This window comes from Dendrobates tinctorius, unplaced genomic scaffold (genome assembly GCF_039654945.1).
Source record: "Dendrobates tinctorius isolate UK_male_01 unplaced genomic scaffold, ASM3965494v1 ptg000424l, whole genome shotgun sequence".
Lineage (NCBI taxonomy): Eukaryota > Metazoa > Chordata > Amphibia > Anura > Dendrobatidae > Dendrobates > Dendrobates tinctorius.
The window spans coordinates 1,568,109-1,595,832 of record NW_027362088.1 but is presented as its reverse complement, the minus strand read 5'-3'; the positions used below and the strand labels follow the sequence as shown (position 1 = coordinate 1,595,832).

At 58.5% G+C, this 27,724-nt stretch overlaps 1 protein-coding gene across 1 annotated transcript; it reads right to left on the bottom strand.

The window, feature by feature from the left end:
* Window positions 1-145: 145 nt before the first annotated feature.
* DVL2 (dishevelled segment polarity protein 2) lies at window positions 146-27,527 on the bottom strand. Its single transcript, XM_073564053.1, is given in 16 exon segments — window positions 146-2,455; window positions 2,542-2,766; window positions 7,747-7,923; window positions 9,856-10,005; window positions 10,085-10,219; window positions 14,363-14,430; window positions 14,531-14,607; window positions 18,049-18,188; window positions 18,332-18,401; window positions 18,729-18,819; window positions 19,816-19,942; window positions 20,190-20,296; window positions 21,109-21,257; window positions 22,255-22,324; window positions 27,265-27,303; window positions 27,305-27,527. Coding segments are annotated over 16 exon segments (2,190 nt in total). The 5' UTR covers window positions 27,427-27,527; the 3' UTR covers window positions 146-2,012.
* Window positions 27,528-27,724: the final 197 nt, after the last annotated feature.

Sequence of the window (27,724 nt, the reverse complement as noted above, 5' to 3'; positions counted from 1 at the left end):
TAGGCGCCTGTGCAGCTGCCATTGTACTGGGGTCCGCTGCACCCTGGATGAGTGCAGATGCATTTAGGCCTGTCTGGTTGGTTTAAGCTCCGATTCCTCACCTACAGTAACGAGCGGCGGCCGACAGATGACACTGCACACGGAGTTTATAAAATACTTTTTTTTTTTTTCTTTTTACATTTTATTGTTGGGTTTATACGCTAAAAAAGTAATAAATACCATAAAAAGCAAGTAATAGAGGCACTTATTCCTCCGCGGCGGAGGCCCACACCGTGGGGTCACATACTTCTTCCTTCACTCGCACAAGGCACAGGTCACATCCTGAGGATCCAAGAGCACAAAGATCCAGCCATCGGTGATCAGCTTATCATACTGCAGGCAGTCGAGTCTGCTCATCAGTGACGGAGGGGAGCAGGATCAGTGAGCACACTGAACCAGCTGCCAATCGGCTTGTCGTACTCCAGGCTCATTATTGATCCAGCCATTGATGATAGACTCGTCGTATGCCATACAGATCACATTAATCCCAGGCCGATCAGTGATGAGCACTGATCCGGCCATCCATGATAGTCTCATTGTACTCCAGGCCGATCAGTGATGAGCACTGATCCAGCCATCCATGATAGTCTCATTGTACTCCATGCCGATCACTAATGACCACTGATCCGGCCATAAATAATCGGCTGGTGCTCCAGGCCGATCACTAATGACCACTGATCCGGCCATAGATAATCGGCTGGTGCTCCAGGCCGATCACTAATGACCACTGATCCGGCCATAGATAATTGGCTGGTGCTCCAGGCCGATCACTAATGACCACTGATCCGGCCATAGATAATCGGCTGGTGCTCCAGGCCGATCACTAATGAGCACTGATCCGGCTATCACTGATCGGTTTGTCGTACTCCAGGCCGATCACTAATGACCACTGATCCGGCCATTGATAATCGGCTTGTGCTCCAGGCCGATCACTAATGACCACTGATCCGGCCATTGATAATCTGCTTGTGCTCCAGGCCGATCACTAATGACCACTGATCCGGCCATTGATAATCGGCTTGTTCTCCAGGCAGATCACTAATGAGCACTGATCCGGCCATTGATAATCGGCTTGTGCTCCAGGCAGATCACTAATGACCACTGATCCAGCCATTGATAATCGGCTTGTGCTCCAGGCAGATCACTAATGACCACTGATCCGGCCATTGATAATCGGCTTGTGCTCCAGGCCGATCACTAATGACCACTGATCCGGCCATTGATAATCTGCTTGTGCTCCAGGCCGATCACTAATGACCACTGATCCGGCCATTGATAATCGGCTTGTGCTCCAGGCAGATCACTAATGAGCACTGATCCGGCCATTGATAATCGGCTTGTGCTCCAGGCAGATCACTAATGAGCACTGATCCGGCCATTGATAATCGGCTTGTGCTCCAGGCAGATCACTAATGAGCACTGATCCGGCCATTGATAATCGGCTTGTGCTCCAGGCAGATCACTAATGAGCAATGATCCGGCTATCAATGATCGGTTTGTCGTACTCCAGGCAGATGAGTCTCGTCATCAGTGATCGCTGGAAGGATCGGTTGGGTTCACAGCCACAGCATTACATGGAGTTATAACATAGTAACATAAGCTTACAACGCTCTTACGTGTCCCCCCTCCTGACGCCGTACACCGGCCACAGAAGGGAGGACTAAAACAAACACTGCTAATATGGAGAAACAATAAAACTATACTTCATAATCAAGGCGGTGGCGCCCGTACCATCTGCTCTACATCATACATGTGCATGGATACAATTAGTGTCTGAGGCAAAGTTCGATAGTCGGGGGTCTCCTGCCCACACGTACCATGTAAGAAGCTGCCATCTCCTCACCATCGGGATACTAGTTTTGGTCATAACTGGCAGGCTCCTCCGCCCTGGACTCCACCACGCCATCGGCCTCTGTGCTCGATTAGGAGATCACTGAAATGTATTAGTGTTAAGAAGCGCACACTGCTCCGCATCACATGACATCCACAAAGAACTCGCTGGGGTTACCCATCGCCATGTGGAAAGACTGACGGCTAGCCGTCAGCTCTGGAGGTACGGATGCCAGGTCACGCACCAGAGGTGGAGCTCCAGGAGGAACAGATGATGGAGGACATGACTGTGGTGGCAGAGGAGGTGGAGGCATCATCATCAGCATCATGGGGTTGTAGGAGAGCGGGACCCCCGGGGCAGGATATGAGTGTACCGATGGAGGGTGGTGAGATGCTACTTGTGAGCGGGTGGATGTGGAGCGTTCACTGGGGGGCCCCGCTTCTCCACTCCTCCTTAGGCTACTCCGGGTGGAATATTCAGACTCACTACCTGAGCCAGACTTTGAGTCTCCACCACCTCCAGAACGATCTTCCTTCTGAACCCCACGACCCCCATCACTGCGCGTAGAGCCGCTGCTCCTGCTCCCTGTAGAGGAAAGGAGGATTGTGGGTAAGATCTCAGTTACTCCCCAGAGGACGCAGTGACCTCTCCGGCACGGGGCGGACACTCACCTTCACTGTGCTGGCTCCCGGCACTGCCAAGGCCGTAGCTATAGGAGGAGAGCTCGTGGTAAGCGGGGGGCTGGGCGCTGTAGGGATGAGGGGCCGGATACTGGTAGGAGAAGGTGGGAAGCAGAGGCCACGGAGACGCTCCAGGAAGCGGCAGGGGAGCCAGAGTGTCCTGATCAGAAGCTCCACTCGAGCCATCATTGTCATTCAGGGAGAGATTGGCCATGTCTGCAAGAAAGGACAGCAAAGTGACGAGAGTGCAGGCACTGTGCCCAAATCCTCCCCTCAAGAGCACCAGACTCTTACCCCCTCCACCCCGTGGCACCATACTGCCACCCAGGGCTGTGGAGTCAGTAAGCCAAACCTCCAACTCACACTTCTCTATTTCCCTGACTCCGACTCCACAGCCCTGGTCACTACTGAGCATGTGCATAAAGTGCAGCTCTGGGGTATAACACTGCACAGCCCCGGTCACTACTGAGCATGTGCATAAAGTGCAGCTCTGGGGTATAATACTGTACAGCCCCGGTCACTACTGAGCATGTGCATAAAGTGCAGCTCTGTGGTATAATACTGCACAGCCCCGGTCACTACTGAGCATGTGCATAAAGTGCAGCTCTGGGGTATAATACTGCACAGCCCGGTCAGTACTGAGCATGTGCATAAAGTGCAGCTCTGGGGTATAATTCTGCACAGCATTGGTCACTACTGATCATGTGCACAAAGTACAGCTCTGGGGTATAACACTGCACAGCCCTGTCACTACTGAGCATGTGCACAAAGTGCAGCTCTGGGGTATAATACTGCACAGCATCGGTCACTACTGAGCATGTGCATAAAGTGCAGCTCTGGGGTATAATACTGCACAGCACCGGTCACTACTCAGCATGTGCATAAAGTGCAGCTCTGGGGTATAATACTGCACAGCCTCGGTCAGTACTGAGCATGTGCATAAAGTGCAGCTCTGGGGTATAATACGGCACAGCACCGGTCACTACTCAGCATGTGCATAAAGTGCAGCTCTGGGGTATAATACTGCACAGCCCCGGTCACTACTCAGCATGTACATAAAGTGCAGCTCTGGGGTATAATACTGCACAGCACCGGTCACTACTCAGCATGTACATAAAGTGCAGCTCTGGGGTATAACACTGCACAGCCCCGGTCACTACTGAGCATGTGCATAAAGTGCAGCTCTGGGGTATAATACTGCACAGTCCAGGTCACTACTGAGCATGTGCACAAAGTGCAGCTCTGGGGTATAATACTGCACAGCACCGGTCACTACTGAGCATGTGCATAAAGTGCAGCTCTGGGGTATAACACTGCACAGCCCCGGTCACTACTGAGCATGTGCATAAAGTGCAGCTCTGGGGTATAATACTGTACAGCCCCGGTCACTACTGAGCATGTGCATAAAGTGCAGCTCTGTGGTATAATACTGCACAGCCCCGGTCACTACTGAGCATGTGCATAAAGTGCAGCTCTGGGGTATAATACTGCACAGCCCGGTCAGTACTGAGCATGTGCATAAAGTGCAGCTCTGGGGTATAATTCTGCACAGCATTGGTCACTACTGATCATGTGCACAAAGTACAGCTCTGGGGTATAACACTGCACAGCCCTGTCACTACTGAGCATGTGCACAAAGTGCAGCTCTGGGGTATAATACTGCACAGCATCGGTCACTACTGAGCATGTGCATAAAGTGCAGCTCTGGGGTATAATACTGCACAGCACCGGTCACTACTCAGCATGTGCATAAAGTGCAGCTCTGGGGTATAATACTGCACAGCCTCGGTCAGTACTGAGCATGTGCATAAAGTGCAGCTCTGGGGTATAATACGGCACAGCACCGGTCACTACTCAGCATGTGCATAAAGTGCAGCTCTGGGGTATAATACTGCACAGCCCCGGTCACTACTCAGCATGTACATAAAGTGCAGCTCTGGGGTATAATACTGCACAGCACCGGTCACTACTCAGCATGTACATAAAGTTCAGCTCTGGGGTATAATACTGCACAGCCCCGGTCACTACTGAGCATGTGCATAAAGTGCAGCTCTGGGGTATAATACTGCACAGCACCGGTCACTACTCAGCATGTACATAAAGTGCAGCTCTGGGGTATAATACTGCACAGCCCCGGTCACTACTGAGCATGTGCATAAAGTGCAGCTCTGGGGTATAATACTGCAAAGCACCGGTCACTACTGAGCATGTGCATAAAGTGCAGCTCTGGGGTATAACACTGCACAGCCCGGTCACTACTGAGCATGTGCACAAAGTGCAGCTCTGGGGTATAATACTGCACAGTCCAGGTCACTACTGAGCATGTGCACAAAGTGCAGCTCTGGGGTATAACACTGCACAGCCCGGTCACTACTCAGCATGTGCACAAAGTGCAGCTCTGGGGTATAATACTGCACAGCCCGGTCAGAACTCAGCATGTGCATAAAGTGCATCTCTGGGGTATAATACTGCACAGCCTCGGTCAGTACTGAGCATGTACATAAAGTGCAGCTCTGGGGTATAATACTGCACAGCCCCGGTCAGTACTCAGCATGTGCATAAAGTGCAGCTCTGGGGTATAATACTGCACAGCCCCGGTCAGTACTCAGCATGTGTATAAAATGCAGCTCTGGGGTATAATACTGCACAGCCCCGGTCAGTACTGAGCATGTGCATAAAGGCAGCTCTGGGGTATAATACTGCACCGCATCGGTCACTACTCAGCATGTGCATAAAGTGCAGCTCTGTGGTATAATACTGCACAATCCCGGTCAGTACTCAGCATGTGCATAAAGGCAGCTCTGGGGTATAATACTGCACAGCCCCGGTCACTACTGAGCATGTGCATAAAGTGCAGCTCTGGGGTATAATACTGCACAGCCCAGTCACTACTGAGCATGTGTATAAAGTGCAGCTCTGGGGTATAATACTGCACAGCCCCGGTCACTACTGAGCATGTGCATAAAGCGCAGCTCTGGGGTATAATACTGCACAGTCCCGGTCACTACTGAGCATGTGCATAAAGTGCAGCTCTGGGGTATAATACTGCACAGCATCGGTGACTACTGAGCATGTGCATAAAGTGCAGCTCTGGGGTATAATACTGCACAGCCCCGGTCAGTACTCAGCATGTGTATAAAGTGCAGCTCTGGGGTATAATACTGCACAGCCCGGTCACTACTGAGCATGTACATAAAGTGCAGCTCTGGGGTATAATACTGCACAGCCCGGTCACTACTGAGCCTGTACATAAAGTGCAGCTCTGGGGTATAATACTGCACAGCATCGGTGACTACTCAGCATGTACATAAAGTGCAGCTCTGGGGTATAATACTGCACAGCCCGGTCACTACTGAGCATGTACATAAAGTGCAGCTCTGGGGTATAATACTGCACAGCATCGGTCACTACTGAGCATGTGCATAAAGTGCAGCTCTGGGGTATAATACTGCACAGCCCGGTCACTACTGAGCCTGTACATAAAGTGCAGCTCTGGGGTATAATACTGCACAGCATCGGTGACTACTGAGCATGTGCATAAAGTGCAGCTCTGGGGTATAATACTGCACAGCCCGGTCACTACTGAGCCTGTACATAAAGTGCAGCTCTGGGGTATAATACTGCACAGCCCGGTCACTACTGAGCATGTACATAAAGTGCAGCTCTGGGGTATAATACTGCACAGCATCGGTCACTACTGAGCATGTGCATAAAGTGCAGCTCTGGGGTATAATACTGCACAGCCCGGTCACTACTGAGCCTGTACATAAAGTGCAGCTCTGGGGTATAATACTGCACAGCATCGGTGACTACTGAGCATGTGCATAAAGTGCAGCTCTGGGGTATAATACTGCACAGCCCGGTCACTACTGAGCATGTACATAAAGTGCAGCTCTGGGGTATAACACTGCACAGCCCCGGTCACTACACAGCATGTGCATAAAGTGCAGCTCTGGGGTTTACTGCACAGCCCCGGTCACTACTCAGCATGTGCATAAAGTGCAGCTCTGGGGTATAATACTGCACAGCCTCGGTCACTACTGAGCATGTACTGTACATAAAGTGCAGCTCTGGGGTATAATACTGCACAGCCCCGGTCACTACTGAGCATGTGCATAAAGTGCAGCTCTGGGGTATAATACTGCACAGTCCAGGTCACTACTGAGCATGTGCATAAAGTGCAGCTCTGGGGTATAATACTGCACAGTCCAGGTCACTACTGAGCATGTGCATAAAGTGCAGCTCTGGGGTATAACACTGCACAGCCCCGGTCACTACACAGCATGTACATAAAGTGCAGCTCTGGGGTTTACTGCACAGCCCCGGTCACTACTCAGCATGTGCATAAAGTGCAGCTCTGTGGTATAATACTGCACAATCCCGGTCACTACTGAGCATGTGCATAAAGTGCAGCTCTGGGGTATAACACTGCACAGTCCAGGTCACTACTGAGCATGTGCATAAAGTGCAGCTCTGGGGTATAATACTGCACAGTCCAGGTCACTACTGAGCATGTGCATAAAGTGCAGCTCTGGGGTATAACACTGCACAGTCCCGGTCACTACTGAGCATGTGCATAAAGTGCAGCTCTGGGGTATAACACTGCACAGTCCAGGTCACTACTGAGCATGTGCATAAAGTGCAGCTCTGGGGTATAACACTGCACAGTCCAGGTCACTACTGAGCATGTGCATAAAGTGCAGCTCTGGGGTATAATACTGCACAGTCCAGGTCACTACTGAGCATGTGCATAAAGTGCAGCTCTGGGGTATAACACTGCACAGTCCCGGTCACTACTGAGCCTGTACATAAAGTGCAGCTCTGGGGTATAACACTGCACAGTCCAGGTCACTACTGAGCATGTGCATAAAGTGCAGCTCTGGGGTATAATACTGCACAGTCCAGGTCACTACTGAGCATGTGCATAAAGTGCAGCTCTGGGGTATAACACTGCACAGTCCCGGTCACTACTGAGCATGTGCATAAAGTGCAGCACAGATTAATCTCCACTAACAGCTGAGATCAGGAACAGAACTGACATTTATAAAACATTTGACAACTTTCCCAAATTCTGATGGGAACATTTACAGCACATGGTGCAGTGTACTACTATAGCACCCAATGTATTATTAACGATAGGTGGCAGCAGCGCTCTGGAATTGGTATAAAATGGAGCGACTCCTCTCAGGCACTTACAGTTCTCGCAGCTGGTCAGGTCCCCGAAGATATAGTAGCACTGCTCCGAGAAGGTGATCTTATTGACAGTGTGACGGATGAATCCGGCCTTCAGCAAGTTACTGGCAAATTTTCGAGCCTCTCGCCTGTCCTGAAAGCCTTCAACATGGTGGTACAGCCAGTCCACCACGTCCGAACCTAGGAGAGGAGAGCAGACAAGCTGCAGGAAGGATAGCCTACACCATGGTCCCACCAAAACCCTCCTAGCCTACATCACTGACCACACAAGACAGGTACGAAATTCCCAAAATATTGTGAAACAACCCCGGGGTGCTACCACCACCTTACCATTGCTTTAAGCTCCCCCACTTCATCTTGCTATGGCCTCCTCACTACCTTTTGCTTACCAGTCCACTCCCCGCCCTCGGTCCGGCCTTCCCCAGCCACTCCCCGCCCTCGGTCCGGCCTTCCCCAGCCACTCCCCGCCCTCGGTCCGGCCTTCCCCAGCCACTCCCCGTCCTCGGTCCGGCCTTCCCCAGCCACTCCCCGTCCTCGGTCCGGCCTTCCCCAGCCACTCCCCGTCCTCGGTCCGGCCTTCCCCAGCCACTCCCCGTCCTCGGTCCGGCCTCGGTCCAGCCTTCCCCAGCCACTCCCCGCCCACGGTCCGGCCTTCCCCAGCCACTCCCCGCCCACGGTCCGGCCTTCCCAAGACACTCCCCGCCCACGGCCCGGCCTTCCCAAGACACTCCCCGCCCACGGTCCGGCCTTCCCAAGACACTCCCCGCCCTTCCCCAGCCACTCCCCGCACTCGGCCCGGCCTTCCCCAGCCACTCCCCGCACTCGGCCCGGCCTTCTCCAGCCACTCCCCGTCCACGGTCCGGCCTTCCCCAGCCACTCCCCGTCCTCGGTCCGGCCTTCCCCAGCCACTCCCCGTCCTCGGTCCGGCCTTCCCCAGCCACTCCACGCCCACGGTCCGGCCTTCCCAAGACACTCCCCGCCCACGGCCCGGCCTTCCCAAGACACTCCCCGCCCACGGCCCGGCCTTCCCCAGCCACTCCCCGCACTCGGCCCGGCCTTCCCCAGCCACTCCCCGCACTCGGCCCGGCCTTCCCCAGCCACTCCCCGCACTCGGCCCGGCCTTCCCCAGCCACTCCCCGTCCACGGTCCGGCCTTCCCCAGCCACTCCCCGTCCTCGGTCCGGCCTTCCCCAGCCACTCCCCGTCCTCGGTCCGGCCTTCCCCAGCCACTCCCCGCCCACGGTCCGGCCTTCCCAAGACACTCCCCGACCACGGCCCGGCCTTCCCAAGACACTCCCCGCCCACGGTCCGGCCTTCCCAAGACACTCCCCGGCCTTCCCCAGCCACTCCCCGTCCACGGTCCGGCCTTCCCCAGCCACTCCCCGTCCTCGGCCCGGCCTTCCCCAGCCACTCCCCGTCCACGGTCCGGCCTTCCCCAGCCACTCCCCGTCCTCGGTCCGGCCTTCCCCAGCCACTCCCCGTCCTCGGTCCGGCCTTCCCAAGACACTCCCCGCCCACGGCCCGGCCTTCCCCAGCCACTCCCCGCCCACGGCCCGGCCTTCCCAAGACACTCCCCGCACTCGACCCGGCCTTCCCCAGCCACTCCCCGCCCACGGCCCGGCCTTCCCCAGCCACTCCCCGCCCACGGCCCGGCCTTCCCAAGACACTCCCCGCCCACGGCCCGGCCTTCCCAAGACACTCCCCGCCCACGGCCCGGCCTTCTCCGGCCACTCCACGCACTCGGCCCGGCCTTCTCCGGCCACTCCCCGCACTCGGCCCGGCCTTCTCCGGCCACTCCCCGCACTCGGCCCGGCCTTCTCCGGCCACTCCCCGCACTCGGCCCGGCCTTCTCCGGCCACTCCCCGCACTCGGCCCGGCCTTCTCCGGCCACTCCCCGCACTCGGCCCGGCCTTCTCCGGCCACTCCCCGCACTCGGCCCGGCCTTCCCCGGCCACTCCCCGCACTCGGCCCAGCCTTCCCCAGCCACTCCCCTCCCACGGTCCGGCCTTCCCCAGCCACTCCCCGGCCTTGGTCCGGCCTTCCGCAGCCACTCCCCGGCCTTGGTCCGGCCTTCCGTGACCAACTCAATTCTGGTATTCTGGTTGCACTGTACCTAGAAAAGCGTTGGGGATAGTGATCTTCAGCCACATGCGATCTCGGACTTCAAGGCCAGATTCTGGAGATGCCATAACCTTCACCACAGAAGCCAAGTCTGTATGAATGGAAAGGCTGAAGAGAGACACCGGGGGGAGAGCATGTGAGACTGCAAAGAGAGAGACAGTGAGGCGGGACAACCCACAAACCACCTCAGCAGGCACAACCACCAACCATATGGCACTCACGCTCAGTCTCTGTCACCGATGTGCTGGAGGTCATGCTGCTCATGGACGCACTGCCCGGATACACGGGGAACGAGCCGCTCATGGCCGCGGAGTGTGACACCCAGGCTGCAGGGTCAATTGGCTGAATGGGTTCATCTACAGAAAGAACAAAGTGAGAGACAGCACAGAAAAACGAAGGCAAAGGCTGTGAATGGGGAGGTAGCAAGGCAAACCTAGGGCCGAGGTGAAGGAGAAGGTGAGGCAAACCAAGGGCCCAGGCAGAGGAGAAGGCATGACAAACCTAGGAAGAGAAAACCGAGGGCAGAGGCAGAGAACAGGGAGGGGGTGCGACAAGCCAAGGGCTGATGTGGAGGAAAAGGGGGATGCAATGCGGCAATCCGAGGCGGAGAAGGGGGGCACAGAAAACTGCAGTGGATGAGAAGGGGGAGGCAGCGCAGAAAGCAAAGGTTGAGGCGCTGGGGGTAGAGAAGGAGGCGGTAGGCAAGCCGAAGCCGAGAAGAAGGGGGAGGCAGCGCACCAAAGGCAGAGGCGGAGAAGAACGGCGAGGAGACAGTGCCAAACCGAGGGCCAAGGTGCTCTCAGGGGAGGCAGAGCTGCAAACAGAGGGCCCAGGAAGAGGGGGGAGAGAAGGGAGAGGTATAAGTAGCAACTGAAAGCCGAGGCAAAGAAGGGAGAGGCGGAGCGGCAAGCCAAGATGGAGAAGGGAAAGATGCAGCAAACTGAGGGCCAAGGAAACGGCAGCAAGCCGAGGGAAGAGGCGCATGCAAACAGCGGGCCAAGGAGAAAGTGGTAGATAAGGGGGAGGCGGCAGGCAAATCGAAGGCCAAGGCAAAGACGGGAGTGGCGGCGCGGTGTCATGCGTCAGGATTTGACCCTTTGATCGTGTGATCTGTGGTCGGCGTCTCTTTCCGATGAGCCACAACAAAGTCACCTTTTCTTTTGGGTGCTTTAGTTCTATTTTTTTTGTCCGTTTTGGGTAACAGGCATTTTTGATTTACCCTGTTTGTCTGCCCTATCACCGTTTGGGTGCAGATTTAAATACCTTCCCCTACCGGTCTACGCTGTGTCTTTCTCCAGGCACGTGCACACATCCAGGTCCTCTGGCTTATTTACCATGGGGGATTTTCCTCTTTTAACCCCCCATACTCTTGTGAAGGTGACCATACTGAGGGGCCAAATATGGCCGAAACGTTTTGCCTTGACTTACATTAAAACAATTCATCTTTAAGTTGAGTTCCTAGTTTATTTTTATTAGCTCATGTGTGGGAGCCTACTACGGCACCTTCCTTAGTAGTGTGCACGGGTCTCTTCTAGTGCTTCTTCTGGCTGCTGTTTTTCTCACAGAAGGAGGACGGTTACTTTCATCCTTGTGCTTTTTCCTTGGAAATTCTCACACAGAGAATATGATATAGAAGCGATCGGGAACTCTCGGCGGTTAATAGAGCTTTCAAGGAATGGAGACATTGGCTGGAGGGGTCAAGGAATAGAACAATGGTCTTTACTGATCACAAAAACTTACTGCATGTTGACGCCGCTAAGTACCTGACAAGCCCGAGGCACCCTCTTTTTCGCTCAGTTTGATTTCTATGTGACATATATCCCTGGTACTAAGAATTTAAGGCGGATGCCTTATCACGTACTTTTGCTCTGGATTTGAGGGACAAAAATCCAGTTGAAATTCTTAGTGAATGGGTGGCATTGGGTAATCGATCTCAAAGTGCTGTCGAAGCTCAGGAGGGTGCACTAGAGGGCATGCCACCCGGTAAGTGTTGTGTGCCTTCCATGCGCCGCACTGATCTTATTAACAAAGTACATGACTGTATTGACTGGACATCCTTGTTCCTCTGCCACCTAGAACGCGCTTTCCAGGTCATTTTGGTAGGCAGAGTGCTTGAAAAGAGGTGGATAATCATGTCTGGAAGTGCAGGATTTACGCCAGGTCTAAGGCCTCTTGCCAGGCTACGGCAGGGATTCTTTTGTCCAACGAGGTTCCCACTTGCCCTTGGAGCCACCTGTCTGTGGAGTTTATCATGGATTTGCCTAATTCTAGTGGTAATACTGTGGTTGTGGACTGTTTTGGTAAGATGCTCCACTTGGTCTCGCTATCAAAATTGCCTATGGCTAAGAGTTTACCTCCATTCTTTATCTGATGTCGTTAAGTTAGATGAGATTCCCAAAAACATTATGTTGGATAGAGGGGTTCAGTTTCCGGCGTGGCTTTTGCGCTAGGTTGGGAAGCTTTTGTTCTCCTCAGGTTATCATCCTATAATACGTATAAACTATAGGAATAAAAGAGCACAAGAGGGTCTTATCCGGGTTGATTTTAAGAAATAAAGAAATTTACTCACCTTTCCAGGAGAGATTCAAGCATATAGAATCAGTTGCCAGCTTGCTGCACGTCCAATGGTCCACTCAGTGGCCGCAAACAAACTTTTATGGACTTATGTGCGCTGCTAAACAAGATACCAAATCCAGGTTACGTAGATCATCATTTAGGGAAATGATTAATCTATCTACGTGACCTGGATTTGGTATCTTGCTTAGCAGCGCACATAAGTCCATGAATTTTATTCCATAAACGTTCAGGTTATCATCCTGACACTAATGGTCAGATGGAGAGAATGAACCAGGAGCAATATTTAGATGTTTTGTCTCATCTAATCAGGAGGACTGGGTGGATCCTCTTTCTTTGGCCGAGTTCACATTCAATAACTGTACCCTTACGGCTACCGATGCCCCACCTTCTTTGTTGTGGGGTTGTCAGATATGTTTCAGGTTTGCAGTTCACTGTACCAGTGTTTGATTAAGGTCTGCAGAGTACTTAAAAGAGGTCTTCTGGTAACTTGCAATCGGACCAAAAGAACTGCGGCCCGCAGACGTTGGAGGGCTCCTATCTTTGAGGTGGGAGATTTTGTCTTGTTATCCTCTAAAAATCTCAGTCTTAAAGCTCCAGCTAGAAAATTTGCTCCTAAATTTGTTGGACTGTATAAGACAATCAAGATCATTAATCAGGTGACTATTAAACTCCAACTCCCAGCTGCATGGAGGATTAATAAATTCCTTCCAAGTCTCTTAAAAAGTTTGAAGGGACGCCGGGTCCTCAGGACAGTACTGAAGTACATTTGGAGGAGGACAAGCAGTATGAGGTGGAATAAGTCTTGAAATTCAGACGTGTAAGAGAGTAACTGTAGTATCTTGTTAATTAGAAGGATAACTTCTGGGTGGATGTTAAAGACCTACATGCCGATTGCCTAGTGAGGTAGTTCTATCTGCGACGTCAGCAGTTGGGGTATCTAGGTGGGTCCACTAGCCCCTCGTAGAAGGTGGGATATTGTTAAGCATTTGGACACGAACCCTTAATTCTGCGGTCGGCGTCTCTTTCCACTCAGCCACAACAGATTCACATTTTCTTTGGGTGCTTTAGCTCTGTTATCTTCGTTTCTGTTGGTTTTGGGGTGACAGATGTTTTTAATTTACTCTGTCCTATCACCTTTCAGGTGCAGCTGTATATATCATCCCCAACTGGTGTTTCCTGCTGGTGACAGACTTTGTTGGATTCATTCACTTTGTTGTAGGTTATGTTGGTTACAGTGGTTTCATGTGCGATTCCTTTATTCCTAGGGAAATTGCTGCTCTACCGATCCTAGGAGCTGCTAAAGACATTCAGGGTAAGCCTCCATCAAGTGGGGGCGCCACTGCGTTACCTTAGGGTGTCAATTCCGGGGTCAGGAAGACCAAGGTCAGAGAAGGGCTTTTCTTAGTCTGAACAGGGATCTGTCAGGTTCAGGTGTGTCTCCCCGGTTTGTACATTACATGAGTGAATGTCTTTTGGCAGTCATATGTAGTGGTAAACCGAGGGCAGGAGAGGAGAAGGGGGAGGCTGCAGGCAAACCGAGGCCCGAGGCGGAGGAGGTAGAGAAGGGGGAGGCTGCAGGCAAACAGAGGGCCAAGGCGAACAAGGTAGAGAAGGGAGAGGCGGGAGGCAAACAGAAGGCCGAGGCAGAAGGTATAGTAGGGGGAGGCGGCAGGCAAACAAAGGGCCAAGTCGGAGAAGGTAGAGAAGGGGGAGGTGGCAGGCAACAGAGGGTCGAGACGGTAGAGAAGGGGAAGGCGGCAGGCAAACCAAGAGCCAAGGATAAGAAGGTGCAGCCGGCGCAGCAAACAGAGGGCTATGGCAGATGAGAAACAGGAGGTGGTGCAACAAACCGAGGGCTACGGCAAACGAGAAGGGAGAGGCAGCTCGACAAACCAGCTGGCTGGGAGTGGGGCGGCACTTACTGCGTGGCAGTGTGAAGTAACCCTGTGGAGAAGGATCCCAGCACTTCGCAACAGTCAATACAATTGGCCTGAAAGAGAATCACAGGAATGATTCACAAACTTACCTGCCTGCCCTGCCCCTACACTCTGTGTCCCAACACCCTGTACACCTGCTGCCGGCTCGCTTACCCGGGTTTATGGACGATGTCTCGCAGGACCCGCACCGCGTCATCATTGCTCATGTTCTCAAAGTTAATGTCATTCACCTGCACAAGATACAGGATCTCATCGAGGAGCGGAAGTAAGGAGGGATGTGAGGGCCGGAAGGATGGATGAAACAAGGGAGGGACAGAGGGTCGGACGAAAGAACAAAGGGAGGAAGGGTGGTGCGTGACGTACGGACAAAACAAGGGAGGGAGGTGAGGGTCGGATAGACGAAACAAGGAAGGGAGGGCAGTGAGGGTCGTCGGACCAAACAAAGTAGGGAGGATGGTGAGGGTTGGATGGACGAAAAGGGCTGCCTCCCTTTTCGTCCATCCAACCCTCACCATCCTCCCTACTGGAGGGCGGCGAGGGTCGGACGGACAAAACAAGGGAGGGAGGGCGGCGAGGGTCGGACGGACAAAACAAGGGAGGGAGGGAGAGCAGTGAGGGTCGGACGGATGAAACAAGGGATGGAGGGAGAGCGGTGAGGGTCGGACGGACGAAACAAGGGATGGAGGGAGAGCAGTGAGGGTCGGATGGACGAAGCAAGGGAAGGAAAGAGGGCGGCAAGGGTCGGATGGACAGACGGACGAAACAAGGGAGGGAGGGCGGTGAGGGTCGGACGGACAAAACAAGGGAGGGAGGGCGGCGAGGGTCGGACGCACAAAACAAGGGAGGGAAGGCAGTGAGGATCGGACGGACGAAAACGGGGAGGGCGATAAGGGTCGGACAGAAAAAAAAAAAAAAGGGAGAGAGGGAGAGCCATAAGGGTTGGACGGACGGAACAAGGGAGGGCGGGCGGTGCATGACTTACAGACGAAACAAGGGAGGGAGGGCGGTGGGTCGGATGGACGAAACAAGGGAGGCAGCGAGAGCGGTGAGGGTCGGACGGACGAAACAAGGTATGGAGGGAGAGCGGTGAGGGTCGGACGGACGAAACAAGGTATGGAGGGAGAGCGGTGAGGGTTGGACGAACTAAGCAAGGGAGGGAAAGAGGGCGGCGAGGGTCGGACGGACAGACGGACGAAACAAGGGAGGGAGGGCGGTGAGGGTCAGATGGACAAAACAAGGGAGGGAGAGCCATGAGGGTTGGACGGACGGAACAAGGTAGGAAGGGAGGGCGGTGAGGATCGGTCTAATGGACAAACAAAACAAGATAGGGACAAATGGAAGTGAGGGTCGGTCGGATGCACAACAATGGAGGAAGGGTGGTGCGTGACTTACGGACGAAACAAGGGAGGGAGGGTCGTGAGGGTTGGACGGACGAAACAAGGGAAGGAGGCGAGGGTCGGACGGACAACACAAAGGAGGGATGTAGGACGGCGAGGGTCGGACGGACGAAACGAGGGAGGAAGGGCGGCGAGGGTCAGGCGGACGAAACGAGGGAGGGAGGGCGGCGAGGGTCAGACGGACGAAACGAGGGAGGGAGGGCGGCGAGGGTCAGACGGACGAAACGAGGGAGGGAGGGCGGCGAGGGTCGGACGGAAGAAACGAGGGAGGGAGGGCGGCGAGGGTCGGACGGAAGAAACGAGGGAGGGAGGGCGGCGAGGGTCGGACGGACGAAACGAGGGAGGGAGGGCGGCGAGGGTCGGACGGACGAAACGAGGGAGGGAGGGCGGCGAGGGTCGGACGGACGAAACGAGGGAGGGAGGGCGGCGAGGGTCGGACGGACGAAACGAGGGAGGGAGGGCGGCGAGGGTCGGACGGACGAAACGAGGGAGGGAGGGCGGCGAGGGTCAGACGGACAAAACGAGAGGGAGGGCGGCGAGGGTCAGACGGACAAAACGAGAGGGAGGGCGGCGAGGGTCAGACGGACAAAACAAGAGGGATGGCGGCGAGAGTCGGACGGACGAAACGAGGGAGGGCGCTGAGGGTTGGACGGACTGACGAAACGAGGGAATTGGAGGGAGGTGGGTCGGACGGACGAAACAAGAGAGGCAGGGAGAGCGGTGAGGGTCGGACAGACAAAACAAGGGATGGAGGGAGTGCGGTGAGGGTCGGACGGACGAAACAAGAGAGGGAGGGAAGCGAGGGTCGGACGGACTAAGCAAGGGAAGGAAAGAGGGCGGCAAGGGTCGGACAGACAGACGAAACAAGGGAAGGCAGTGCGGGTTGGATGGACAGACGGACAAAACAAGAGAGGGAGGCGGAAGGAAGAAGGAATGCGGAAGAAAGAAGGGAGATGGGTGGGCGGTAGGAAGGGGGGGTAGTGAAATATGTATTTGTATGGATGTATGACCAGCAGTAACTTAGGATCTGTCCTTACACTGCAGCTCTTCACAAAGGTCATGAGAAAAGGACAGTTTTCCTGGTCTCAACCCCAGGGGGCTTCCTGAGAACACACACAGAATTGGAAACATTTCACACCTCCTAGTGTCTTTGATGGAGAGATGCCAAATTGAAGCCTGACACTATCTATTTACTATGAGAAAGAAAAGTTACACAAACAGCGTTCAGAGAAAGATAATGTATTCATTGGTAGAGTCGCCATGATCCAGTCACAAACCAGCAATTAGAATATTAACATGAGAGGCTGGTCTAGAAATCTGATTTCCAGGTTAAATCTATAAATTAGGCCTTTACACAAAGAAAGATGTTCACAGACTGAGGGACAGGCAAGCTGGTGTGAGCCATGCCATATTCATCCCCCCCTCAGAGAGCAGAATGCCATACTGCAAAGTTTAGATATTTCTGTAAGCTTCTCACTTTTATTTTGTTTGTATGTCACTTTTTATTTCCATATTTTTTATTATCCTTTTATTGTAAGCACCGTACCTTTTCTATTAAAGCTTAAACCCAAGGGGGTTTTGGCTCCGGTTGGAAGAATACAGACCTGCTCCTTTGACCATCGCTGAACCTTGGATACGTTTGGTTGCCTGGCTCCATGGAGATGTTCGGAGAAGCCAGGTGGTGACTCTCGTGTCAACTGGCTTTGGACCTTGTATGGACTCTATGGCCTGTCACCTCCCTCCACTTGTCATTATCTCCTCTCTGTGTGTGTGTATCACAGGTGGGGTAGTGACCCTGGGAGCTCTAACGTAACATCTGCCATTATCCCAGCGAGTCAGCAGAAGGGTGAGACTCTAATGTGCACCATCTTGGGTCCTGTGCTGGGACTGTTCTGTGTGTTATCTGCCTGTTTTGTGGTACAATAAAGCATACCCGCACTGTTTTGCCCTCACCCTGTGTTGTCCACCATAACGGGAGAGCGGGCGTTGGGCAGGATGATCCTTGGTCCATGCGGTTTCGGCTAGCGGACTTGGGCGCCCACCGACCCCCCCGATTCCCCATAATGTGTGTATGTGTGTGTGTGTGGGGGGGTAGATAATTGGTGTAGAGAGTGAGGGTGCAGATCACTGGTGTGTGTGTGTGTGTGGGGGAATAGATAGTTGGTGGGGGTGGGGGGCAGGGGGAGTAGATAATTGGTGGGGTGTCAAGGTGGGGATGGGGGGTTGGAAGGATGCCGGGGGGGGGGGGGGGGGGGGGGGGAATTGTGTTCTCACCTGCAGCAGCATGTCCCCTGGCTCAATCCTACCATCAGCTGCCACAGCTCCACCCTTCATAATGGATCCGATGTAGATGCCTCCGTCCCCGCGCTCGTTACTCTGCCCCACAATGGAGATGCCCAAGAAGTTGTATTTCTCTGAACACAATGAGGAAATATCAGAGAGAAGCACCGAGTACACAAACACCCCCACCACATACGCGAGCCCCAGGCCGGGAACCCCACACCACGTACGAGCCCTCTGACAGCAACCCTTCCCACACCACATAGACCGCTCTCACCCATATTCAGAGTCACTGTGATGATGTTCAGGGACATGGTGGAGTCCGTCACACTGCTGAGCGAGGAGGCCTGAAAGAGAACAGTGGAGCAGTGGCACGGCGGCTACGTAAGAGCGCGGGGCAGGGGCACGGCGGCTACGTAAGAGCGCGGGGCAGGGGCACGGCGGCCACGGAGGAGCGCGGGGCACGGCGGCCACGGAGGAGCGCGGGGCACGGCGGCCACGGAGGAGCGCGGGGCACGGCGGCCACGGAGGAGCGCGGGGCACGGCGGCCACGGAGGAGCGCGGGGCACGGCGGCCACGGAGGAGCGCGGGGCACGGCGGCCACGGAGGAGCGCGGGGCACGGCGGCCACGGAGGAGCGCGGGGGGCACAGCCGCCTCATCACACTCTACTCACCCTGTCAAGGCGCGGGGGTCGCTGCTTACGCCTCCGGCGGTGACGCTTCAGCAGACGAGATGCGCTGCTCTGCTCGGTGGAGCTGCTGAACCTAAACATCAGGGAATAAGACACCACATAAAAAGGACAGTACAGGGTCACATGATTAGAGCCCCCACACACACACATGGCACAGAGCCCCCCCCCCCACACACACATGGCACAGAGCCCCCCCCACACACACACAGGGCACAGATCCCCCCCCACACACACACATGGCACAGAGCCCCCCCCCACACACACACAGGGCACAGAGCCCCCCCCACACAGGGCACAGAGCCCCCCCCACACACATATACAGGGCACAGAGCCCCCCCCACACACATATACAGGGCACAGAGCCCCCCCCCACACACATATACAGGGCACAGAGCCCCCCCCACACACACACAGGGCACAGAGCCCCCCCCCACACACACACAGGGCACAGAGCCCCCCCCCACACACAGGGCACAGAGCCCCCCCCCACACACAGGGCACAGAGCCCCCCCCCACACACAGGGCACAGAGCCCCCCCCACACACACACAGGGCACAGAGCCCCCCCCACACACACACAGGGCACAGAGCCCCCCACACACACAGGGCACAGAGCCCCCCACACACACACTCACAGGGCACAGAGCCCCCCACACACACACACAGGGCACAGAGCCCCCCACACACACACACACAGGGCACAGAGCCCCCCACACACACACACACAGGGCACAGAGCCCCCCACACACACACACAGGGCACAGAGCCCCCCACACACACACACAGGGCACAGAGCCCCCCACACACACACACAGGGCACAGAGCCCCCCACACACACTCACAGGGCACAGAGCCCCCCACACACACTCACAGGGCACAGAGCCCCCCACACACACACACAGGGCACAGAGCCCCCCACACACACACACAGGGCACAGAGCCCCCCACACACACACACAGGGCACAGAGCCCCCCACACACACACACAGGGCACAGAGCCCCCCACATATACACACAGAAGTTAAGGGACAGTGCAGGGAACAGTGCATGCTGGGAGCAGTGGGATGCACCTGCTCATGGCGTCATCTTCCTCAGAGTCACAGATGCTGGTCTCTATTTCACTGGTCAGGAGGGTGGAGGATGACTCATATCCAGAGAGGTGACGCTCCCCACGGCCATTCAGAGCCCGACCACCGCCTGCAAAGCAACCAACGCCAATCACAGGCCGATATAGAATGTGCAAGACCTCCCCCCAGAACCACAGCCGTCTCCCCCTTCCACTGGCCGGCAGAAGGAGCGCATGAGCACCTCCCCCTCCCCGGCAAAGTAGGTGTACATCCACCACACCTCCCGGCCGGTAGAAAGCACGAGTCCCCCCCCCCCAAAGTACACATGTCATCCACATCGCCTCCTGCCTGGGGGTGCACGCTCATGACGCCCTGACCTTGGTCTCCGCTCTCTCTCCGACGCGGCCGCTCTCGCCGTACAGACACCACAGAATCCGTCTCGGTCTCCTGGTCCAGGTTCTCGGCACTGTCGCACACGTTAGGACTAAGACATAAAAATAATATTTACCTATAATATTTCCCACCGATGCGGGGAATGGAAGGCACGGATAGGGAAAGGGAAGGGGCAGGGTAAGCGCAGGAAATGGAAGGCGTGGCGCGGGAAAGGGGCGGGGAAGGGAAGGGGCGGTGCAGGAAAAGGGCGGGGAAGGGAAGGTGCGGTGCAGGAAAATAGCGGGGAATGGAAGGCATGGCGTGGGAAAGGGGCGGGGAAGGGAACGTGCAGGAAAAGGGCGGGGAAGGGAAGGTGCGGTGCAGGAAAATAGCGGGGAATGGAAGGCACGGCGTGGGAAAGGGGCCGGGAAAAGAGGCAGGGAATGGAAGGCGCGGCGCAGGAAATGGCGGGGAAGGCGCAGGAAAGGGGTGGGGAAGGCACGGAGCAGGAAAGGGAAGGCACACAGGAAAGAAAAAGGGTGGGGAAAGGAAGGCGCAGCACGGGAAACGGAAGGGGCAGAAAATGGAAGGAGTGGCGTGGGAAAGGGGCGGGGAATGTGCGGTGCAGGAAAATAGCGGGGAATGGAAGGTGCAGAGTGGGAAAGGGGCGGGGAAGGGAAGGCGCAGGAAATGAAAGGGACGGGGAATGGAAGGCGCGGCGTGGGAATTGGCGGGGAAGGCACGGCGCAGGAAAGGGAAAGCACACAGGAAAGGGGCGGGGAAGGGAAGGCACACGAAAGAAAAGGATTGGGAAAGGGAAGGCGCAGCACGGGGAACGGAAGGGGCAGGGAATGAAAGGCGTGGCATAGGAAAGGGGCGAGGAATGGAAGGCGCGGGGAAGGGAAGGCAAGGGGACACACTCACTGGAAGGAGGGAGGCCGGGAATCCCCAATGCCGCTGGTTCTCTCTGCAGGCGGTGGGGGGAGTGGAGGAGGAAGTGGGGAAGGTTCAGGCCGCACATCCGGAGGAGGGGGAGGAGCCTGCTCAGGAGGCGTGTTCTCAGCAGACACCAACTACCAGGAAAAAGGTATATGATGTCACAGACCCAGGGGGCCAGAACCGTTGCAATCCCACCGCACCCCCGACAGCCAGAGCCGTTGCAATCCCACCGCACCCCCGACAGCCAGAGCCATTGCAATCCCATCGCACCCCCGACAGCCAGAGCCGTTCCAATCCCACCGCACCCCCGACAGCCGGAGCTGTTCCAATCCCACAGCACCCCCGACAGCCAGAGCTGTTGCAATCCCACAGCACCCCCGACAGCCAGAGCTGTTGCAATCCCACCGCACCCCCGACAGCCAGAGCTGTTGCAATCCCACCGCACCCCCGACAGCCAGAGCTGTTGCAACCCCACCGCACCCCGACAGCCAGAGCTGTTGCAATCCCACCGCACCACCGACAGCCAGAGCTGTTGCAATCCCACCGCACCACCGACATCTGGAGCCGTTGCAATCTCACCGCACCCCGACAGCCAGAGCTGTTCCAATCTCACCGCACCCCCGACAGCCAGAGCAGTTGCAATCCCACCGCACCCCGACAGCCAGAGCTGTTGCAATCCCACCGCACCCCAGACAGCCAGAGCAGTTGCAATCCCACCGCACCCCCGACAGCCAGAGCTGTTCCAATCCCACAGCACCCCCGACAGCCAGAGCTGTTGCAATCCCACCGCACCACCGACAGCCAGAGCTGTTGCAATCCCACCGCACCACCGACAGCCAGAGCTGTTCCAATCCCACAGCACCCCCGACAGCCAGAGCTGTTGCAATCCCACAGCACCCCCGACAGCCAGAGCTGTTGCAATCCCACCGCACCCCGACAGCCAGAGCTGTTGCAATCCCACCGCACCCCGACAGCCAGAGCTGTTGCAATCCCACCGCACCCCCGACAGCCAGAGCTGTTGCAATCCCACCGCACCACCGACATCTGGAGCCGTTGCAATCTCACCGCACCACCGACATCTGGAGCCGTTGCAATCCCACCGCACCCCATAGAGGTCTCGAGCATACTTACCCACGATACTACACGACCATTGAAACACGGCAGTTTAGCGTTATCATCTGAGATCTCCTCCTTCACGACCCTGCAGGGGCACAGAGAAAGCATCAAAAGATGGCGTCCAAGGGGGCGGAGCCACCACATGTATCCAAACATCACATCAACATGAAGGGGTGCGGAGACAGGAGAGAAAGGGAGGGCGAGTGTGAAGGGGGGCGGAGACAGGAGAGAAAGGGAGGGCGAGTGTGACGGGGTGCGGAGACAGGAGAGAAAGGGAGGGGGGAGAGAGGAACGACGCAGGAGGGGGGAGAGAGGAACGACGCAGGAGGGGGGGGAGACAGAGGGGCACGGGGGGGAGGAGGGATACGGAGGGGGGGAGGAGGAGGGATACGGAGGGGGGGAGGAGGAGGGATACGGAGGGGGGGAGGAGGAGGGATACGGAGGGGGGGAGGAGGAGGGATACGGAGGGGGGGAGGAGGAGGGATACGGAGGGGGGGAGGAGGAGGGATACGGAGGGGGGGAGGAGGAGGGATACAGGGGGGTTGGAGGATGGAAACACGAGGGGGATAATGGTGGAGGGGGATATAGCGCTACGGATACGGAGGGGGGGAGGAGGAGGGATACGGAGGGGGGAGGAGGAGGGATACGGAGGGGGGGAAGAGGAGGGATACGGAGGGGGGGAAGAGGAGGGATACGGAGGGGGAAGAGGAGGGATACGGGGGGGGGAAGAGGAGGGATACGGGGGGGGGAAGAGGAGGGATACGGGGGGGGGAAGAGGAGGGATACGGGGGGGGGGGAAGGAGGACGGGGGGGGGGGAAGAGGAGGGATACGGGGGGGGGGGGGAAGAGGAGGGATACGGGGGGGGGGAAGAGGAGGGATACGGGGGGGGGGAAGAGGAGGGATACGGGGGGGGGGGAAGAGGAGGGATACGGGGGGGGGGAAGAGGAGGGATACGGGGGGGGGGGAAGAGGAGGGATACGGGGGGGGGAAGAGGAGGAGAGGAGGGATACGGGGGGGGGAAGAGGAGGGATACGGGGGGGGGAAGAGGAGGGATACGGGGGGGAAGAGGAGGGGGGGGGGGAAGAGGAGGGGGGGGGAAGAGGAGGGGGGGGGAAAGAGGAGGGGGGGGGAAAGAGGAGGGGGGGGGAAAGAGGAGGGGGGGGGAAAGAGGAGGGGGGGGGAAGAGGAGGGGGGGGAAAGAGGAGGGGGGGGGGGGGAAGAGGAGGGGGGGGGAAAGAGGAGGGGGGGGGAAAGAGGAGGGGGGGGAAAGAGGAGGGGGGGAAAGAGGAGGGGGGGGAAAGAGGAGGGGGGGGAAAGAGGAGGGGGGGGAAAGAGGAGGGGGGGAAAGAGGAGGGGGGGGAAAGAGGAGGGGGGGGGGAAAGAGGAGGGGGGGGGAAAGAGGAGGGGGGGGGAAAGAGGAGGGGGGGGGAAAGAGGAGGGGGGGGGGGGGAAGAGGAGGGGGGGGGGAAAGAGGAGGGGGGGGGAAAGAGGAGGGGGGGGAAGAGGAGGGGGGGGGAAAGAGGAGGGGGGGGGAAAGAGGAGGGGGGGGAAGGAGGAGGAGGGGGGGGAAAGAGGAGGGGGGGGAAAGAGGAGGGGGGGGAAAGAGGAGGGGGGGGAAAGAGGAGGGAGGGGGGGGAAAGAGGAGGGGGGGGAAAGAGGAGGGGCGGGAAGAGAGGGAAGAGGGCGGGAAGAGGAGGGGGGGGAAGAGGAGGGATACAGGGGGGGGGGAAGAGGAGGGATACGGGGGGGGGGGGGAAGAGGAGGGATACGGGGGGGGGGGAAGAGGAGGGATACGGGGGGGGGGAAGAGGAGGGATACGGGGGGGGGGGAAGAGGAGGGATACGGGGGGGGGGAAGAGGAGGGATACGGGGGGGGGGAAGAGGAGGGATACGGGGGGGGGGAAGAGGAGGGATACGGGGGGGGGGGAAGAGGAGGGATACGGGGGGGGGGGGAAGAGGAGGGATACGGGGGGGGGGGAAGAGGAGGGATACGGGGGGGGGGGAAGAGGAGGGATACGGGGGGGGGGAAGAGGAGGGATACGGGGGGGGGGGAAGAGGAGGGATACGGGGGGGGGAAGAGGAGGGATACGGGGGGGGGGAAGAGGAGGGATACGGGGGGGGGAAGAGGAGGGATACGGGGGGGGAAGAGGAGGGATACGGGGGGGGAAGAGGAGGGATACGGGGGGGGGGAAGAGGAGGGATACGGGGGGGGGGAAGAGGAGGGATACGGGGGGGGGGAAGAGGAGGGATACGGGGGGGGGGGGAAGAGGAGGGATAAGGGGGGGGGGAAGAGGAGGGATACGGGGGGGGGGAAGAGGAGGGATACGGGGGGGGGAAGAGGAGGGATACGGGGGGGGAAGAGGAGGGATACGGGGGGGGGGGAAGAGGAGGGATACAGGGGGGGGGAAGAGGAGGGATACAGGGGGGGGGAAGAGGAGGGATACAGGGGGGGGGAAGAGGAGGGATACGGGGGGGGGGGAAGAGGAGGGATACGGGGGGGGGGGAAGAGGAGGGATACGGGGGGGGAAGAGGAGGGATACGGGGGGGAAGAGGAGGGATACGGGGGGGGGAAGAGGAGGGATACGGGGGGGGGAAGAGGAGGGATACGGGGGGGGGAAGAGGAGGGATACGGGGGGGGGGAAGAGGAGGGATACGGGGGGGGGGAAGAGGAGGGATACGGGGGGGGGGAAGAGGAGGGATACGGGGGGGGGAAGAGGAGGGATACGGGGGAGGGGGCGAGGGATACGGGGGAGGGGGCGAGGGATACGGGGGAGGGGGCGAGGGATACGGGGGAGGGGGGCGAGGGATACGGAGGAGGGGGAGAGGGATACGGGGGAGGGGGAGAGGGATACGGGGAGGGGGAGAGGGATACGGGGGAGGGGGAGAGGGATACGGGGGGGGGGGGGAGAGGGATACGGGGGGGGGGGAGAGGGATACGGGGGGGGGGGGAGAGGGATACGGGGGGGGGGGGGGAGAGGGATACGGGGGGGGGGGGAGAGGGATACGGGGGGGGGGGAGAGGGATACGGGGGGGGGGGAGAGGGATACGGTGGGGGGGGGAGGGATACGGGGGAGGGGGAGAGGGATACGGGGGAGGGGGCGAGGGATACGGGGGAGGGGGCGAGGGATACGGGGGAGGGGGCGAGGGATACGGGGGAGGGGGCGAGGGATACGGGGGGAGGGGGGCGAGGGATACGGGGGAGGGGGCGAGGGATACGGGGGAGGGGGGCGAGGGATACGGGGGAGGGGGATACGGGGGAGGGGGAGAGGGATACGGGGGAGGGGGAGAGGGATACGGGGGAGGGGGAGAGGGATACGGGGGAGGGGGAGAGGGATACGGGGGAGGGGGGAGGGATACGGGGGAGGGGGAGAGGGATACGGGGGAGGGGGAGAGGGATACGGGGGAGGGGGGAGAGGGATACGGGGGAGGGGAGAGGGATACGGGGGAGGGGGAGAGGGGATACGGGGGAGGGGGAGAGGGATACGGGGGAGGGGGAGAGGGGATACGGGGGAGGGGGAGAGGGATACGGGGGAGGGGGAGAGGGATACGGGGGGGGGGGGAGAGGGATACGGGGGGGGGGGAGAGGGATACGGGGGGGGGGGAGAGGGATACGGGGGGGGGGGAGAGGGATACGGGGGGGGGGGAGAGGGATACGGGGGGGGGGAGAGGGATACAGGGGGGGGGGAGAGGGATACAGGGGGGGGGGGAGAGGGATACAGGGGGGGGGGAGAGGGATACAGGGGGGGGGGGAGAGGGATACGGGGGGGGGAGAGGGATACGGGGGGGGGAGAGGGATACGGGGGGGGAGAGGGATACGGGGGGGGGGGGAGAGGGATACGGGGGGGGGGAGAGGGATACGGGGGAAGAGGGATACGGGAGAAGAGGGATACGGGGGAAGAGGGATACGGGGGAAGAGGGATACGGGGGAAGAGGGATACGGGGGGGGGGGGAGAGGGATACGGGGGGGGGAGAGGGATACGGGGGGGGGGAGAGGGATACAGGGGGGAGAGGGATACGGGGGGGGCAGAGGGATACGGGGGGGCAGAGGGATACGGGGGGGCAGAGGGATACGGGGGGGCAGAGGGATACGGGGGGGCAGAGGGATACGGGGGGGGGGCAGAGGGGGGGGATACGGGGGGGGCAGAGGGATACGGGGGGGGCAGAGGGATACGGGGGGGGCAGAGGGATACGGGGGGGGGGGGCAGAGGGATACGGGGGGGGGCAGAGGGATACGGGGGGGGGCAGAGGGATACGGGGGGGGGGCAGAGGGATACGGGGGGGGGCAGAGGGATACGGGGGGGGGCAGAGGGATACGGGGGGGGGGCAGAGGGATACGGGGGGGGGCAGAGGGATACGGGGGGGGGGGCAGAGGGATACGGGGGGGGGGCAGAGGGATACGGGGGGGGGGCAGAGGGATACGGGGGGGGGGGCAGAGGGATACGGGGGGGGGGCAGAGGGATACGGGGGGGGGCAGAGGGATACGGGGGGGCAGAGGGATACGGGGGGGCAGAGGGATACGGGGGGGCAGAGGGATACGGGGGGGCAGAGGGATACGGGGGGGCAGAGGGATACGGGGGGGCAGAGGGATACGGGGGGGCAGAGGGATACGGGGGGGGCAGAGGGATACGGGGGGGCAGAGGGATACGGGGGGGCAGAGGGATACGGGGGGGCAGAGGGATACGGGGGGGGGCAGAGGGATACGGGGGGAGAGGGATACGGGGAGGAGGAGGGATACGGGGAGGAGGAGGGATACAGGGTGGGGGGAGGAGGAGGGATACAGGGGGGGGGGAGGAGGGATACGGGGGGGGGGGAGGAGGAGGGATACAGGGGGGGGGGAGGAGGAGGGATACAGGGGGGGGGGGGAGGAGGAGGGATACAGGGGGGGGGGGAGGAGGAGGGATACAGGGGGGGTGGGAGGAGGAGGGATACAGGGGGGTTGGAGGATGGAAACACGAGGGGGGATAATGGTGGAGGGGGATATAGCGCTACAGCGATACACTGAGGTGATGTCGGCAGTCCCGGTACCCAAAGTCCTGGTCCATAGCTTTGAAGAAATACTTGGCATGCCCCCCGTCCGAGCGCCGCCTTGAAGTCCCGCAGGCGGATGTCGGAGGCCGGCACGGGCACCTTCACCAGGTACGGCGTCTCCTCCTCGTCCAGGTGGTAGATCACCTTGGTCTCCGCCATCGTGCGGCCTAGAGGAGCCCGGAGCCGCGGCCTCGAGTACCACAACAGCGCCGCGTCCGGGGAGCTGCGTCTGACGTCACAGCGTACACGCTGCAAGGGACGGAGCAAACGAAGTTACCCCGCCCCTAACAAACAAACCCGCCCCCTCAAGGCTAACCCCGCCCCTCTCACCGCTAACCCCGCCCCTCTACTCTGCAGAGATCCGCCCAACGCGACGAAGAATACTAAAGCCTCAAGAGAAGTCTCCACCCACTACACGAGAAACACGCCCACAATAACTATTTACCACGCCCACTGT